Source organism: Orycteropus afer, unplaced genomic scaffold (genome assembly GCF_000298275.1).
Source record: "Orycteropus afer afer isolate SDZICR_OR568_19922 unplaced genomic scaffold, OryAfe1.0 scaffold00002, whole genome shotgun sequence".
Lineage (NCBI taxonomy): Eukaryota > Metazoa > Chordata > Mammalia > Tubulidentata > Orycteropodidae > Orycteropus > Orycteropus afer.
Window position 1 is genome coordinate 316,214 of NW_006921589.1, and position 18,303 is coordinate 334,516.

At 41.8% G+C, this 18,303-nt stretch overlaps 1 protein-coding gene across 1 annotated transcript in view; it reads right to left on the bottom strand.

Annotated features, from left to right (window-relative positions):
- Window positions 1-3,279: 3,279 nt before the first annotated feature.
- COL4A3 (collagen type IV alpha 3 chain) overlaps window positions 3,280-18,303 on the bottom strand; it is a 161,049-nt gene continuing 146,025 nt past the window's right edge. Inside the window, exons 40-52 of the mRNA XM_007935513.1 lie at window positions 18,023-18,121; window positions 17,716-17,763; window positions 16,078-16,263; window positions 15,422-15,552; window positions 12,577-12,649; window positions 10,905-10,976; window positions 10,630-10,755; window positions 9,688-9,786; window positions 7,631-7,843; window positions 6,461-6,638; window positions 6,208-6,322; window positions 3,939-4,111; window positions 3,280-3,364 (exon numbers count right to left, since the gene is read on the bottom strand). Coding sequence (XP_007933704.1) covers window positions 3,280-3,364; window positions 3,939-4,111; window positions 6,208-6,322; window positions 6,461-6,638; window positions 7,631-7,843; window positions 9,688-9,786; window positions 10,630-10,755; window positions 10,905-10,976; window positions 12,577-12,649; window positions 15,422-15,552; window positions 16,078-16,263; window positions 17,716-17,763; window positions 18,023-18,121 — 1,598 coding nt within the window. The remainder of the gene's footprint in view (window positions 3,365-3,938; window positions 4,112-6,207; window positions 6,323-6,460; window positions 6,639-7,630; window positions 7,844-9,687; window positions 9,787-10,629; window positions 10,756-10,904; window positions 10,977-12,576; window positions 12,650-15,421; window positions 15,553-16,077; window positions 16,264-17,715; window positions 17,764-18,022; window positions 18,122-18,303) is intronic.

The following is an 18,303-nucleotide window of genomic DNA, read 5'->3' on the forward strand; positions in this document are numbered from 1 at the left end:
GTAAATATTAAATTTAATGGCAGCAGTTAACATTTGAGGCACAGAAAAATCTTTTAAAGTTAAAAAACCAAAAACCAAACTGACTGGTGGTGAGTTGATTTAACTCATAGTGACCCCTGCTTGCGTTTATGAGGCAATATCTCTACCGAAGTAGATTGCCCAATCTTCCTTCTGAGGAGTGGCTGGTGGGTTTGAACTGCCAGCCTTCTGGTTAGCAGTCAAATGTCTTAGGCACTACGCCACTAGAGCTCCCTTTTAAAGTTAAGTTAGCAATAAAATTCAAATTTAAGCATTACATCTACTCCTCAGTTACTGACTTTTATTATCCAACATTTCATATTATGACAATAGTAAATAATCTACTATCTGTTTTGCACATTAAGGACATATGTCTGGCAGTAACAACTGCTGCGGTGGGAAACAAGAGTAATGCTGCCGGTGATGGTTAAGTTTACGTATCAACTTGGCTGGGCTCTGATACTCAGTGGTTTGGAAGTTCTGTAATGACGTAATTTGGCAGTTATGTGATGATATAGTCACCTTCCATTTTGTAATCTTATGTGGCCATTCTCCATTTTCCCATGATACTGATTTTTGTATCACAACATGGTGTTTGAAACCTAACCATGTCAATAAGTGAGAAGTGGGTGTATTGTAATACTTTTATAAGTAAGTTATTTAATAATGTTTCTCTTGCAAAAAGAAAGATCTTGGTGAAATCTGTTCTTTTGGCAGACTGTGGAATTCCGAAGTTGAAGCCTCAAATTTAAAATAAGCAAGTTATTGATATTTCTAAGCTACTCATTGGGATCTGGAAAATAGTGCATACAAGCTATATTTTAATGCTCAGTCTTGGAAGTATGGCTGAGCAACTGTTAAAATGGCTTCCCTGGAATTTAGAGTTTAAGCATCATTTCCCTCCTCAGAAGTTCAGTACTGATAAGAGGGCAAGGGAAGAGGGAGAGTTAGGTTTGCTTGGAGGCCAGTTATTTGGCATTAGCACCAGTCAAAGGTTTTTACTTTAGTTTTCAAGGCCATCTGTGATTCTGGACTTTAAATAGAGGCAAGGATGGGACAATTCTAGCCAGCTGTACCTGTTACCTATCTTTCGAGTGGCTTCTTGGGTATTTTCCTAGAGTAGTTTTTCCCAAACCTTAAGAGTACATTAGAATCACTTGAAGGGCTTGTTAAATCACAGATCCCTGGGCCTCCACCCTGAGTTTCTGGTTCAGTTATCTGGGGTGGGCTTGAGAATTTGCATCTGTGACAAGCTCCCAGATAATGCTGATGCTGCTGGTCCAGGGACCCCACTTCGAGAACTCCTGGCCTACACAGGTTGTGGTTATCGACTCGCCCCATGTGCCAAGATAGAACAATTCATACCATAGGATCCTTTCAGAGCCAAAAAGGATTACTATTAGGTGAATCTAAATAAGTAATCAAAGTAGAACACTGCACTTCTCAGTTTAAATGTCTTGACAACAATCCCATGAGCATATGAAAATATGAACCATGGCTGCAGTCTGCTGTCTCCTGGGGTCATATTTTCATTTGCAAAGCAACTGAGACTGAAGCCAGGACCGGAATTAAAATATTAGCACCACAAACTCCATCTGGGTGAATCGAGAGTTTTCAGCACTTCGCCTCATGAGACCCCTCAGAGTGTGCACTCATCATGCATGTATGGTTTTGAATGCTTTGTGGCTCTTTGGATTCTCAACATTGTCCACACTGTGGCTTCTGTGAAGCCTAAGAGAAACTAGAAGTCCTGGGCCCTCCCTGGGCAGAGAACTTATTTACAAACCTTTACTCAGGACTGCTGAATTATGCTCATGAAATAGTGAACACTGACAAAGGAGAGAAAAAAAAAAAAAAAAAAAATTAGGGACTCAGACAAGTGAGATTCTTAAGAAAGTAAGTTACTATCTTTTTTGGGATATGAAATCAGAAACAAGTCTCTTTCTCTCTTTTGCTTTCCTTATCCCTGTAATTTAGCATAGCACCTGGGATATGGATGGTCCTGGATCAAACGCTTGTGACAGTGAATGAATTAACAGAAACTAATGTTGGGAATGTACAGCACACTGAGAAGCGGATTTTAAGACATGCAACTGCCAAGTTACATAATTTTTACATTAAGATTTTTACACAGTAGACTCCTTTAATACAGTCTGTAAGCATTTATAACATTAAAGGGAAACATGTTTTACATAGGAAAATTTTGAGAAGGAATAAGGAAATCTGTAAATACTCAGGGTACATGGAAGAGTGACAGTGGAGAGAAAATATTTAGAGCCTGATAAGGCAACAAAAGCCTCAAGTTCTTTCGTGGATCACTGAGTACTCCACCATATTGGGCGTGCAACAGCATTTATAGAGATGGAGGGGTGGAACAGCTAGCCCTTGTATTTGTGTGGGTGCGCTGATAAAAGAGAAGTTAGACACATCTCAGAGTAGGTCTGAATAAATATCTTATTGAAATTAAATAAGTGTGAACCTGTAAAACGAATTTGCTTTGTAAATTTGCACCAAAATCACAATTTTTTTAAAAAGAAGTGAAATTTTTTCTACTCTCAGTGCAAACAGGAGGTATTGCTGCAGTGAAAGGATTTCCATAAACAAACAAAACAAACTTCAGAACAAAACCATACAGGATTTCCAAGGTTATTACGGCTCCATTCAGGAAACCAAACCCCCTCTTGGTCTTCGTCTTGGGTGTGTTTGAAAGAGCCTTAGACAATCCCTGCACCTCAGTTCAGCTCTGCGTTCCCTTGGGCTTTAATACTCAACAGGTCTGAACGTCCAGGTCTAGTCACGATGCTCTTGTCCTTCTCCACTTGATTCCAGGGTCTAAAGTGTCAGGAAGGGCAGGGCGTGATCTAAGACTGATTTAGCCTCCCTGAGTCCTAAAGACTGGAACAGAAGAGGACAAATGTGGGGAATCTAGTAGACCAGATGGCTCTTGTAGCCTTCAAACACTGTACGATCATCATTTAGGTGGTGCACTGGATAGAAGTGGAACACAGCTGTAGTGGATGTATTGTGTGGTAAATCTGCTGCCTCGGCACAGGCAACTTGGAAACAGCACCCGTTTTGGAGCTCAAGGTCACAGAACAAAAAAGCAATGCACTGTCATGTAAAGGAACAAATTGAGACTTTGTACTCAACAACCATCCAGTGATACCGTCTGGCACGAGAATTCCTAAATAAGTGCACGTTGTGTGTCATGACTTGCTATCTTAGGATGGAACAAGGACAGTTCTGTTCTCTACGGCTTCTTCACTGGCCTGTCTTCATGCACACCTGACAGCGACTTATGATCTTCTCCAGCTCCCCGGCCTTCACAGTTGACGGAATGGGTTTTCTAAAGTTAAAAAAAAAAAAAAAAAAAAAACCCTCACTAATGTATATGGATAAAAAGAGAATCCTTGCTGAGTTTGACTTTTATTCATGAACGCTGTAGCTCATCTAACATATATTACAGGAAAGAAATATTTTTCAGAAATTGATTTCTGGAAAGGTACATGTGCCAATGTTTTATCATTTCAGTCACACTTCAACAGCATTAAGGAGATACAGCCCTTGGAGCAAACTCACAGGTCCTCTGTTTTAGAAATAAACTATCCCCACCGTTTAAGTCATCTGTATTACTCCAGTACAGAAGAATCAAGATGAACACATCATTTTGTGGTTTTCTTCTGCAACTCACTATTAAATTCATTTGTAAATACTAAATACATGAGTGGCACAATACCATGGCTACTCATTGACTCGAGAATGCTTGTCAGCTGGGAGTTGCCAAAAGCAACGGGGTTTCATTGGCGTGTGGGGATTTAAAGGTGAGCACATTAGCACGTAGGTAAAGCAAAACTAACATAGGCAACTTCTGAGTATTCTGCAGCTGAGTCGCCAGATTAGACTTGACTTTGAAAAGTTACCTGAACATTCTCTTTGGGTTTAAAGAAGCCAACCAGAAACTGTAGGAATTTGAATAGTAGTTGCACGTTCCTCTTCCATGACATTCTAGAAAGGGACCGGCTCGGAATTCTTCCAGGCAGGAGCCGGGGGAGGCCAGTGCTTGCCCAGCACCCTCAGAACCTGCACTTGTGAACTATCACAATAAAGATAAATGAATTAAACTCCGTCCGCTGGCGTCTGCATCGTGAATGCGTTTGTGTGTGTGTGTTTGGTAACCTAAGAAAACAAACCAGAGAGCACACATGAATCTTCATGTACGTGGCAAATTCCTGCTCATAATGTAAGCATTTCTTGTACTTTCTTCCCCCACACTTGCTAAGACCCTAGTCCCTGGGTGGCACAAAGGGTTTGCGTTCACCTACTAACCTACAGGTTGGTGGTTTGAACCTACCCTGTGGCCCTGCAGAAGAAAGGTCTGGTGGTCTGCTTCCATAAGGATTACAGCCAAGAAAACCCTATGGAGCAGCTGTACTCTGTTATACGGGGAGCTGCTGCGAGTTGGAGTCAACGCGATAGCAACAGGTCTGCTCAGATTCCAGGTACCTTCCAAGATGAGGATGTCGTCATGTGTTGTCAAGTCGGTCCTGACTCCTAGTGACCCTCTAGGACAGAGCAGAGCTGCCCCATGGGGTTTCCGGGGCTGTCACCTTTATGGGAGCTGATCGCCAAGTGTTTTCTCCTGCAGAGCCCCTGGGTGGGTTCCTACTGCCGACCTTTCAGTTAGCAGCCAAGTGCTTAACTGCTGCCCCACCGGGGCTCCTTAAGATGAGGTACAGTCATCAGAAAGTACAAGCTGTTCTCTCCGCAGGCAATGATGTTTTCCCCCAGGTCTGACTGGCTCTTTCTTGCTAGTCAGGTGTCTGCTGAAGACTACCGTCCGAAAGCCTTTCCCTGACCACATCCCTTCATGATCTCTCACCTTCTCCTGCTGTGTCTCCTTCATTGCACTCATCACTGCCTGACCGGTTCTTGTTGTTAACTATTAGTTTGCCTTCTTGCCTATTCTCTCCCTTCCCCACTGGAATATGAGCTCCACGAGAACAGGAACTTTGGTTCATGCTGGTATCTTCACAGCCTACCAGAGGTCACAACTGTGACTCCTTACTCATTAATTGTTGAACTAAGGATTGAATAAATGCATGGCTGTGTGTAAAGAAGGGGGAGCAATGTATCACAAACAATGCTAGAAAACCAACTGCCTTTAAGTTGGTTATGCTCAAGGTGACTCCATGTGTGTCAGAGTAGAGATGGACCCCACCAGGTTTTCAATGGCTGCTTTTTAAGTAGGTTGCCAGGCCTTTCTTCTGAGGCACCTCTGGGTAGAACTGAACCCCCAACCTTGTGGCCAGCAGATGAGGGCATTTACCGTTTGCACCACCCAGGGACCCCATACCATGCTGGACAGACTGCAAAGCACACATGTGCAACTATCGCAATCCCAGATGGTCAGTCCATAGAGGTCTTCACTGGAGAAATTATTTAAACAGGCTTTCTCTCTTAGTTCTCTTCTTTGTACAAATAAAGATAAGACCCAATATTTTTGAAGCAGACAGGCCTGGGTGGGAACGCTAGCTTTGGCAATTAACGGTGTGACACGTTGGGGGAAATTCCCTAATTTCAGTTTTCTTCTTCGTACAAAAATAGATAATAATCACCTTGCGGAGTTGTTGTGAGGACTACAAAGAATGCAGATAAAGCAGCTGTTGCCTAAAAACAGGCATTCTATTGTCAGGAAATTTGGCTACTATTCATCCACCTGGCTTCATTTAGAATTTGTGGGTAATCTCATTCTGAGAAGTCTTATGCTTAAAAAAAAAACCTCCATTATTTAACAAAAAAACAACTTACTGAGTAGAAAATAATATTTAAATAAAATTTAATAAAATTGATTTGCAGCTTTTAAGGACATATCATGGCCTTTTGTGCATACAGATGCTCTGATGGTGCAGCAGTTAAAGCATTTGGCTGCAAACCAAAAGGTCAGTGGTTCAGACCTACTGGCTGCTCCGCAGGAAAAGATGACACAGTCTGCTTCTGTAAAGATTTGCAACCTTGGAAATCAAACAGGGCAGTTCTACTCTGTCCTATGGTGTCGCTATGAGTCAGCATTGACTCGATGGTGCTGGGTTCACTGTGTGTACTGTTGTCAGGTGGTGCCATTTCTGGGGCCCCACTTTACCGCTTCCAGTAGCAGATCCCACAGGTCATCTGCTATTCCTTTCTCCTTACCATGATAAATGAAAACCCTTTCCAGAGAGAAACCCAGCCCTGAGGACATGGCGGGATGGCAGTGGTTTGGCTGTGAACGGCTATGGCAATGGCAGGACCTTCACAGACGGTGCATCTGTAACACGAAACGAACAGAAACAAAGAAATGGCGGCAGCGCCACTTTAAAGCTGGCCGATGCTGTGCTGCCTCACATCCCAATACGGGCCAAGTGACTCACCTGGTCTCATCACAGAGCAAGGGACTGTGTTTTACCTGCTAATATAGGGCTCCACGGCCCTGCCAGTCACTGGAGCCATGTCCATTGGCATCAGGGCTGGTGTTGACAGCCAGTATGAATAATCGTTTCGAGATGCAAAGTTGCACACGTTGTTGATGTTGCAGAATAGGAAAGGCATTGTGGTGAAACGCTGCAGGCAGCTGCCAAGAGTCCCTGAGAAAACATCAGATTGGGGATCAGTTCCGACTCAACGGCAGTGAGCTGAGTTGTTGAGTTGTTTAGTAATTAAGAGGACTTTGGGTATCATTACTGTTGTTATTGTTGTTGTTAGGTGCCGTCGAGTCATTTCTGACTCATAGCAACCCCATGTACAGCAGAATCATTACTAGGTAGAGGCTAATTTAAACAAGACATGGCAAACAATGGTAAAGACAACACAAAACATTTATTTCCAAAATGTGGTATGGAAAAGTTTCAATGATGATAGAAATCAAAGACCCAACAGACAAACAAATTTGCCTTCTCCACCCTTAACATTTCCTTGGACCTTTCTAATCAGTCTGGAATTGGGGGTCAGCATAGGGAGCTCTGTGCAGTGATCAAGCACTTGCCTGCTAACTAAAAGGCTGGTGTTTGAACCCACGCGCCACTCTGCAGAAGAAAGATTTGGCAGTCTGCTTCCTTAAAGATTTTCAGCCTTGGAAACCCTAGGGGGCAGCTTTACTCAGTCCCACTGGGTCACTATGAGACAAAATCAACTCCACAGCAATGGAATTTTATAGGTCAGCTGGAACAATGTCTTTGCTTCAGACTATGGGGTCTCCATGAGTCAGAATTGACTAGACAAAAACCACCACCACTAATAACAAAATTCCCAGTTATCCATATGCATACAACAGCTAATGAAGAGAGAGTGCTTTAAAAACGGTGTTACTCCAGTTTGAAAAAGCAGGCAGATGGTTTAACTGAAAGTTGTGTTGGACAGAACACATTAGACTGGCATTCGCCAGCAAACTCTTCTGTATCTTTACATTCCAGGATGAAAATCAGACATTAGGCCAGTGTTGTTTTATTTCTCCCTTTAAGAAATGCTGGAGGGTGTTCAAGGCCTTTGACACTAAGCTCCAGAGGGAAGTACAGCTTGCTATAAAAGTAGCAATCTGCATATGGAACAACATAACTGATAATTAGAACTGGGACATTACCAAGGTCTTGTCCATGGGCTCGTTCATTTCCTTGTACAAAAAGGAGAGAAAACCCGCTGTAGAGTGGCTTCGTCCCTTCTGGACACAAGGGAACTGCTGTTGTTTGGCTGTGTCGAGCGAAGATGAAGCCTCTCATGGCTGTCCCAGTTGCAGGTGGTCCAGTGTCTCCTTGTCGTCCCTTTAAACCTGGCAATCCAGGTGATCCAGGTGGCCCTTTGAAAAGTATGTTATAAATATTGCAACAAGGAGGTCCACATCTTTAAAAATGGCAAAGTTGGTTTCTTTCTTGATAAAGTTGCAGCTTTTCAAGGAAATATCATGGCCTGTTGTGCATATGAGGGAGCTCTGGTGGTGTAGTGCCTAAGGCATTTGACTGCTAACCAGAAGGTTGGAAGTTTACACCCACTAGCCACTCCTCAAAAGGAAGACTGGGCAATCTACTTCCATAGAGATATCACCTCAGAATCCCAAGGAGCGGTTGCTATGAGTAGGAATCGACTCAATGGCAATGAGATTTTTTTTAAAATTATGCATTTAGGAGCACTGGTGGTATAGTGGTTAAAGCACACAGCTGCTAACCAAAAGGTCAGTGGTTCACACCCACTAATTTAAATGTTTATGTACAGCTCTTGAGTCCTAAGTATAGAAAGGAGTCCTTAGGAGAGTGATTGCTAAAATCATCAAACAACATGATTAAATGTTGACTTTTACCACACCAGGGATATTATCATAGGTACTTGTGGATCTCCTGTCATGAGCTATCGAGATAGGCTCTGTTCTTCTTTACATTTGTATTCCCCAGTGGCCTGCGTCTGGTCTTACAGACATCTCTTAGGAATAAATGAACGTGTCCCTCCAAAATGTGGCTGAAAAAAAAATCAATCATTTACAACTTGAAATTCCATTGTTGTTGTTGTTATGTGCCCTCGAGTCGCACCTGACTCATAACGACCCCTCCTTGGGTTTCCAAGGAAGTATTACTATGCAAGTAAATTGCCCCAACTCTTTTAGAAAAAAAAACAAAAGAACAAAAAATGCAAACCAGTTGTCATGGGGTCGATTTCAACTCCTGGTGACCCCTGTGTTTCAGAGAACTGTGCTCCGTGGGGTTTTCAGTAGTTAGGGTTTTTCAGAAGGAGAACACCTGACCTTCCTTCTGAGACAGCTCTGGGGGGATTCAAACCCCAAACCTTTCAGTTAGTAGCTGAGAGCTTAAGCATCTGCTCCACTTAGGGACTCCTAAACTCTATTATAGTGGATAATTAAAAAAAACTTACTTATAGTTTTGATAAGTTCAATAAACAATCATAAAAATCACTGAAAATTCTTCTCAAAAATGCAAACTTCAAGAAAGTTTTTGATTAATTAGAAAAGTAGATAAAAACCAAAAAGACAGTTTTTGTTGTAATAACAGTAAGTTTCTTCTACTTACATGACATAAAAACAAAGTAAGTGCTTTTAATCATCAGTATTTTCTCTGATGCTGTAGTAAGCTAATATACATTTCTTACTTTCTAAATATGGACCAGTGAGCTCTCCTCTGTCCCCTTCCACCTGTCCCTTCCTCTCCCCTTCTTCATCAAATAGTTTTTATTTGTGATATTGGCATTGTCGACCACCACCACCTTATCCTTTTCTGCCACCACTGCACCCTGACCCCTATCCCAACCCAATGTGGGCCACAGTCCTCTGGGTCCTGAGGAAAAGCAGAGAGGGCAGAGATGCTTCAACTTCTGGCCTCAGTATCAGGGTGATGTCACAACCAACCATGCCGACTGTGGAAGTCAGGCCATGTCCCAGTTTAGTTCCAACTCAGACGTCAGTACTTTTTACAAGGACTTTTTAAAAGTCCCAATATTGTGTTTTTTGTTCCCCATCTCCTTTGAATTCCACCCACTCTTCTCTTTTTCCAGCTGACAGTTGGCCTTGGTTTTTGGCATGGTCTGAACAACACAGACTAAAACGTCTAGATGACTCTTGTGGCCATGTGCTCAAACAAGACTTGTCTCTATATTGAAGCAACACTGCTTCAGGAAAGGAAACAAGCCAGGTTTTACCTTTTTCTCCTTTAGAACCTTTGTTGCCTTCTTCTCCAACTGGTCCAGGAATCCCAGGTTCTCCATCCTTGCCTAGTCTGCCTGGTGGCCCACAGGGTCCTAGGCAAAAGCCAACACTGAACTGAATTGTTCATAGAGAATGAAAGTTAGGGTGGCCAACCATCTCAGTTACCTGAGACTCTTATCAGGTTCAGCAGTGCATATCCTGTATCCTGGGAAACCCCTCAGGCCTAGGCAAACTAGGATGGCTGGTCACTCAACTTATTAACCCCACTTCCTAGAAAAAGACCCTCAAAAATGAACTATGAATATAGCAGTTTAGTATTCTGCTACCATTTTGATTTATGCAATTCCAGAATTTACTCCACTCATACACTGATGAAGGCAATAAGTAATATCCCTCTTATCTCCCAGTGGATTCAGGCAAACTTAGAGCATAACAGCGTCATTCAGAAGTCTACGACAATACGATAAGCTTATAAAACACATCAGTTTGATTTCCAAACACCAGTGCTTTGAAAGAATTTCATAATATGAAGCATCCATTTCCTACTCTTCCACATGCTATACAAAGTGTCAGAAAATTATAAACGGGAAGAACTCAGGCTCATGCACACAGCCCTCTAGAAATAGTTGAAGCTCCAAGACGGATAGTTGTTAGAGAAGATAGACACAATACTTTTAACTTGACAAAAAATATATATAGTGCCCCAAAATGTTCATATGCACTCAAGTTTATGCTGTGCACTTTTCAAGAGATTCCAAGGTCTTTTATTTACTGGTCAAGGATAAAATGAACTCAGACCTAAGACTGATGATAAGAAAGTTCTATAATGTTTAACATTTTCTGTGAAGTTGTATCATTTTCTTCCAAGGCACTGTACAGGTATATTGGTTTCAACCATTCCCTACTAGTCCAGCTCAATGCTGCCAGTTCTGTACCTAGGTCTCCTGGTGGCCCTGGTGGCCCAGGGTCTCCTTGCATCCCTGGTCCTCCAGGTGGGCCAGGAGGCCCTGGGCTTCCTGGAAGGGAGATGATCTTAAGTGTTCCAGGATCTCCACGAACACCTATTTCCAAAAACATAAGAAGAGGAGGATGGTTTCACTGATGACTTACCACTGCTTCATGGAGAATGATCACCTCCCCACCCTCACCCATTGCTGTTGAGTTGATTTTGAATCACAGCAATGCTTTCATAGGAAGGAAAAATATTTACCAGGTGGTCCTGGAGGCCCAATTGGTCCTGGAGGTCCAATTGGTCCCCGAAATCCTGGATTACCCTTCTCTCCTAAAAGCAAAACAAAACAAAACAAAAAACCCACAATGTGATTCTGCTTAGAAAACTGTATTTCCTAGCTCTTCAGGTTGACAGGAGACTCTAAGAAAAGATTATGGAAGGTTGACTGGATGGGGTACTGTGCCAGTGACTGCAACTCAGTTATGTACATGTGGGTCTTGGCATCCCATTTGGACCCGATGGATCATATCTAATCAGTCTGTCAAGAAACACACATGAATGTAGGAATGTAGATATTAAGAACTTGTATTTTAGTTTTGAAGAGAAAGGGTTCCTAAGGGTTGGCTTTTTTTAGTTCAGAAACATTTCAATTTAATAATTAAAGTAAAATAAGGAGCCATGTTAAAAGTTATTTTAGTACCCTCCTGGTGGATTATCTTGCTGGGTTATTGTAGTTATATACCTTTTCAGTGTATTACTCTAGCTTTACAAATAGCCCACTGTCAGGAATTTCTCTTCTCAGTGCTCAAGAGAGTGAATACAAAATATCAGCTTTGATGTAAACTAACAAAGCGGTAAAATTTATCTCCCAATCATAGTCTTTGATGCGAATAAAAGGTTACCAAGAGCCACTGATTTGGAGAAATACTCTATTGTAAAGAATATTGAAATAGCAATCAGTATATCTGATTACTTAGAAAGACTTCATTGCTAAATATTAAATTAATACAATAAATACAATTAAGTAATTATAGAGTCCAAACAGAACTGGCAATTAAATGATAAATTACCATTTATCATAATTAAACGATAAATTAAATGACAAATGATGTCAGAACTTGAGCAATGTGTTAATATTTACTTAGAAACAACAAAAAAAACAAATAAACAAACAAACGCACTGCCGTTGAGTTGAGTTATCTCTGACTCATAGTGACCCCTCCTTGGGTTTCCGAGCTGATATCACTACGGAAGTATATTGCCCAACCTTCCTTCCGAGGAGTGGCTGGTGGGTTTGAACCACCAGCCTTCTGGTTAGCAGTCAAATGCCTTAGGCACTACGCTACAACAGAAGAAGCCTAAATGTTTTTCCCTTTGGTGATTAAAAATTTCCAAATAATGAAGTGCAAACTCATCGGTGTGCCAGCTGAAGGTCTTATTCTGAAATCCAAGAGAAGAACTGAATATGTTATTTAGCTTCAGTAGAGTCTGTGACAATAGATTCTTGCCCCACAGAAACAACACCGGAGGAACTAATCAACTGAGACCATGACTCAGATATTTAAAACTTTATTCAAGGTCATGGCACACTAATGGAAGCTTTGAGAACTATTTTCTGAAGCCTGAAGTTTGCACTGATGTCTGTGAACATTTTAAACTTAAAACTTCAAAAGTCACAGTCTTTTTCTGATCAAAATATAATATATTTGCCACATAAAAACATTTGCCACATAAAAGTACAAATGTGTAAATATATGTATAAAACTTTACTCATTCTCCCCCACTAACAGTTCAATGCATATTCTTTTGGCTTGTTTAGTTTCTTAAAACTGTAAAAGTAACACATGTACAGGGTAAAACAAATTCAATAAGGTATTTGAATTACAGTGATTGTATTTGCACCCAAAAGAGCAGTGCACAGAAACAATACCTTGCATGCCCGGAAATCCATGGAACCCAGGGTCACCTCTGAGTCCTGGGAGACCGGGGGTGCCTGGTGGTCCCTTTTCAAATAAAAGGAGCAGATCCACAGGTAAATTTTAAGTGTTTACAATATTCACTGACTTTTTTTTTTTTTTTAAAGCAAGTAGGATATACTATTTGCTGGGTGAGTATGAGCTAAAGTGGACAGACATCATTTTTATCTTTCACTCCATTGCTTCTCCTATTGATATTGATTAGTTTTTCAATAAATAAATAAAAAAAAAAAAAAAACCAGAAACCACCATCAATGCCAGTAGAAATATACCTTATAATGTTAACACATGTTGGAGTATTGCATACACTATTCTGTACCCTAAATGGAACTGCCCAGTATTTGGCAATATTTTGGGAGGACCAGTAACCAGACTTCCAGAAGGAACCTTATGATTTGTATGGATGATTTCTGCAAAGGTGGGTGAGCCTTTATTGAGTTGCAGCACCCAAAGGCCATTCTATCTGGGCCAGCAGAGTTATAAATCCCTCCTCCTCAGGATGGTGAAGTCCCCGTTAATGCTGTTGTTAGGTGCCATCAAGCTGGTTCTGACTCATAGTGACACTGTGTACAACAGAAAGAAACACTGTCTGGTCTTGTGCCATCCTCACAATCCTTGCTATGCTTGAGGCTATCGTTGTAGCCACCATGTCAACCCATTTCGTTGATGGTCTTGTTCTTTTCCACTGACCCTCTACTTTACCAAACATAATATACTTCTCCAAGGACTGGTCCCTTCTGTTAACATGACCAAAGTATGAGAGACGAAGTTTGGACATTCTTATTTCTAAGGAGCATTCCAGTACTTCTTCCAAGAAGGATTTGTTCATTCTTCTTGCAGTTCACAGTATATTCAATATACTTCACCAACACCACAATTCAAATGCATTCATTCTTCTGCAGTCTTCCTTTTTCATTGGTCAACTTTCATATGCTTATGAGGCTACTGAAAATACCATGGCTTGGGTCAGGCACATCTTAGTCTTCAAAGTGAAATCTTTGTTCTTTAACACTTTAAACAGGTCTTTTGCAGCAGATTTGCCCAGTGCACTATGTCCTTTGATTTCTTAACTGCTGTTTCCATGGCCATTAATTGTGGACCCAATTAAAATGAAATCCTTGACAACTTCAATCTTTTCTCCCTTTCTCACAATGTTGCTTATTGGTCCAGTTGCAAGGATTTTTATTTTCTTTATGTTGAGTTTTAATATATACTGAAGGCTATAGTCTGATCTTCATCAGTAAGTGCTTCAAGTCATCTTCACTTTCAGCAAGCAAGTTGTGTCATCTGTATATTGCAAATTGTTAATGAGTCTTCCTCCAATCCTGATGCCAAATTCTTCATATAGTCCAGCTTCTTGGATTCTTTGCTCAGCATACAGATTGAGTAAATATGGTGAAAGGATACAACCCTGATGGACACCTTTCCTGATTTTGAACCATGCAGAATCTCCTTCTTCTGTTTGCATGACAGACTCTTGGTCTATGTACAGGTTCCTCATGAGCACAATTAAGTGTTCTGGGATTCCCATTCTTCACAACGTTAGCCATTATTTGTTGTAATCCATTCAGTCAAATGTTTTTGCATGGTCAATAAAACACAAGTAAACATCTTTCTGGTATTTGTTGTTTTCAGCCAAGGTCTATCTGTTGGAAGCTACACCACTGATTATTTCAAATGCCTTCAGGGTCACCCATACTTTCAGCAGAACTTCCAGACTAAGATAGATTAGGAAGAAAGGTCTGGTGACCTACTTCCAAATATTAGCCAATAAAAACCTTTTGGACCACATCACAACACTGTCTGACTTGCTTGCTTTGCACCTATCATCAAAAGGGATCAAGGGTGAGGGAGACCCTGGGTGAGATGGACTGACATGGTAGCCACAAGGATGCACTTAAACATGCCATTGACCATGAGGATGATGCAAGAACAGGCAATATTTCGTTCTGTTGTACATAAGGTTGTCCTGGGTTGGAGTCAACTCACTGGCAGCTATCTGTCTACCTACACTGTCCATGGGAATTGAAAGAGGATGTAATTACTTGAGAATAATGAGATAAAGGTCATAAAAAAATACCAATAGTAATAATAAAAGTGGCCTTTGAAGTTGTTTTTGAAGAAGACCAAAGAAGGAAGAGTTTTTTTGCTTAGATAAGGTCTCATGAGATTCAAAATGGGAGGCACAGTGAAAACAGAACCATCTGATCCACTACTCTGGACCTCTGTGGTGTGGTCTGATCTCCTGAGGCAAAAGAATCCAGGGAGGAGGGCCTGGTGCCAAGACCTACCCCTTGGGTAGGGAGGTGTTCTCTGAAAAGAGGGGGCTGTGACGGCACTGAACAAGTTTAAACATCCATTGAGAAGAATTATCTTTCAAATGCAAAGATAGAAGCCTACAACCATGAGAGCACCGCAGGATTTAAGCGAGCTCAGGTTTCCAGACCATCCTAGTGTCCTGGAAGGACTTCAGATGTAATAACAGGATCAGTGCTGACAACTTTCCAAGAATCATAGAGAACATGAGAGAGACCGATGCACTGGAGGTGAGCAAATATTACACACACACACACACACACACACATTTAAAATGAAAAACTGGGTGAATTCTGGAAACCAAATTCCAGGGAGCTTAATGAGGCTCCTGACAATAAGGCATTCATAAAGCAGTCTCTGACCCTTTAGGCACAGTGCACAGATGCATCACAAATGGTCATTTTTGCCACCTGCAGGCATATCTGACCCAAGCGACCCATCTACAAGACTTTAAGAAGTCAAAGTAATATTTTCTGCACTTACCGGATGACCTGGTGGCCCTATGTCTCCAATGGTTCCAGGGGGACCTCTGGGGCCAGGCTTACCCATGAATCCTTTGTCTCCTTTTACACTTTTTACAGGACTCCCCGGAGGTCCAGGTGGGCCCGGTTTACCTGAATTCAGACAGTCCATCAAGATTGCCAGTGAGGAAGCTTGGCAAGTCCCATTGGTGATCCTGAACCCTGCATCTTTGCTTATCTAAACATGGTTACGTCAAACATCCTTTGTCTTGCAGAGTGTGAAGGGATTATGAGATGGAGTGAGATAATGCCAATGGAACATCTGGCACAAGGTAGGAACAGCTTTGTCCCTGAGAGAGGTCTGTTAGAACAAGGCCTGTATCTGGGTCCTTGTGACCCACCCAGTACCTGCCACACAGCAGGAGCTCAATAATAAATACTGGGTGAATGGGTGCATCTTTCTCTTTTAGGCTTGTTAATTTGGTATCTGCTAATCTTTTCCAACTTCGGCCTCAGGAACACCCACAATCTGGCAGCATCTACGTGCGAGCAGGTGAGTATGGGCAGAATGGAGATGGGTGGGAAAAAGGAGCCAGGAAGTTAGAGGAAGAAAAACAGAAAGCTTCTTAGGTCCATCATTATTTTTGCCCTTTTGTCATATTTAAGTCAACCTTCTACCTGGGTTTCCTCTTGGGCCTGGTGAACCTCGATTTCCTTTCCGGCCAGGGATGAGTGCACCTGGGACACCTGGTAGCCCTGGGAGTCCTGTTATGCCAGTGGGTCCTCGAGGCCCAGCGTCTCCCACTGCCCCTTTCCTGCCACGCAAGCCGGGCAAGCCTGGGGCTCCCTTGTCTCCTTTGGCGCCTGAAAAACAGAAGAGTTGACATATTTCCATAATGTCCCTATACTTGGAGTTATAGCTTGTGGTGACCTTTAATGACATAGATATTTTACTTAATGGGTTGAGATTCACAGTACCATTTTTAAAAAAGAGGCTGATGAATGAACGCCTGCTACTTGATCTTGACAAAGTCACTTCACCACTGCAAGTCTTCAGTTTTCTTGTTTAAAAAACAGATATAATACTTGTCTGTGGGTGGACATGAACCCACAGCATGATAACCATTTACACCACTCAGGTACTCAAAAATGTGAACCCTTTGGTCAAGAGGAAGCTCTTGCCAACTTGAGCTTCTCAGCAGCATCGGGCTACTCTTTGCTGGTTCTGAGGGAGTATCAAGGACTGAGGCCTTTGTTGGGTGTAGTCTTCTTTGCTAATGAAATACTCCTATCCACAGGACCCCTGCTGAGAATGGTCAAGAAAACTCACTCATGGCCCTCGAGTCAAATCTGACTCATACTGACCCCTCCTTGGGTTTCTAAGGTAGTATCACTATGTAAGTAGATTTCCCAGTCTTCCTTCTGAGGAGTGGCTGGCGGGTTTGAACCACCAGCCTTCTGGTTAGCAGTCAAATGCCTTAGCTAAACTATTTCTCCACAAAATGTTGAGGAGTTAAAAGGAGCTGCTTATCTTGTAAATACTTCCATGAGAAATCCAGACTTGTAGTCTGTCAGACAAAAAACCAGTACACATTTTGAGTGGCAAGTTCAATAAATGACCATGTCTGGGATGCTGAGAGAGTTACTGGGTAACCATTAATAAAAAATAGTATAAACTACAAGCTATGGGGATTGGATCAGATCTAGAAAGATTCCAAGGTGGGAAAGAATTGGTATTATTACTGTATCTTTGAATGGCAGGATGTGCTGCTCCTGGAGAAATTATCAATTGCACATCCCTACTTCAGGAGCTCTGGTGACACAGTGGTTAAGAGCTTAGTTGCTAATCAAAAGGTCAGTAGTTCAAATCCACCAGCTGGGGGAGAAAGATGTGGCAGTCTGCTTCCATAAAGATTTATAGTCTGAGAAACACGATGGGGCAGGTCTACTCTGTCCTGTATGTTGCTGTGAGTTGAATTTAACTCGATGGCAATGGATTTGGTTTTGGTTTACTTTTAGGAGGTGATAAATTTAAATCACACTAACAACAAGAACCAAGTAAATGAGAGAACCCTTTTTAGTTTTAAAGACTTTCATAGAAGACCATTTTAAAACAGGATCACAGATTCTAATTTGCTCACTTTGTTATGATGACAATAAATAAGCATTTTAAATTGAAAACCAAGAATACAAATATCTTATATTACCGCTGGGGCTTCTTTAGTGTAATATGTTAAGCCTGTATTATATGTCAGCCGTGTTAAACTAGATTCTGCCCTTGAAAACGTCTTTCAGTGGGTTCAAGGAAGAACTCACCTTGAGCACCGGGGTTTCCTTTTGGACCCATAAGTGCCCCAAGCAAACCTGAAAGAGGAAATCCTGGCATATTAAAATTTATGATTTATATATGGGTAATTTCATCATATATATATATACATCATATACATCTGCTTGTATTTCCTTCTGGCCAGAGAGGGAAGTTTTAACTATCCCAATCTAAGAACACGCTAAACATCATCAGTTCTACCAGAAAAGAACATTCAGAGAAGTTAAAGGTTCCAGTGTCACTAGTTATTGCTCCCCAGAGAAAATTGGTGCATCAGAGCCGATGGGCCAGTTGTACCTGATTCTCCCTTTTCTCCAGCTGGACCAGGAAATCCATCATGTCCTTGGATACCTCTTACACCCACTGCTCCAGGAGGTCCTGGGAATCCTGGGGGGCCTAAGAAAATAAAATACATGGCATTCAAAGAGAGAATTTATTTCCTACCAAAGGTCTAATGCAAAAACCAAAGAGATGTGTAGGATTTAGTTGTTGTTGTTGTTGTTGTTGTTTGCCGTCGAGTCGGCCCCGACTCATAGCGACCCCTCCTTGGGTTTCCGAGGCAGTATCACTACGGAAGT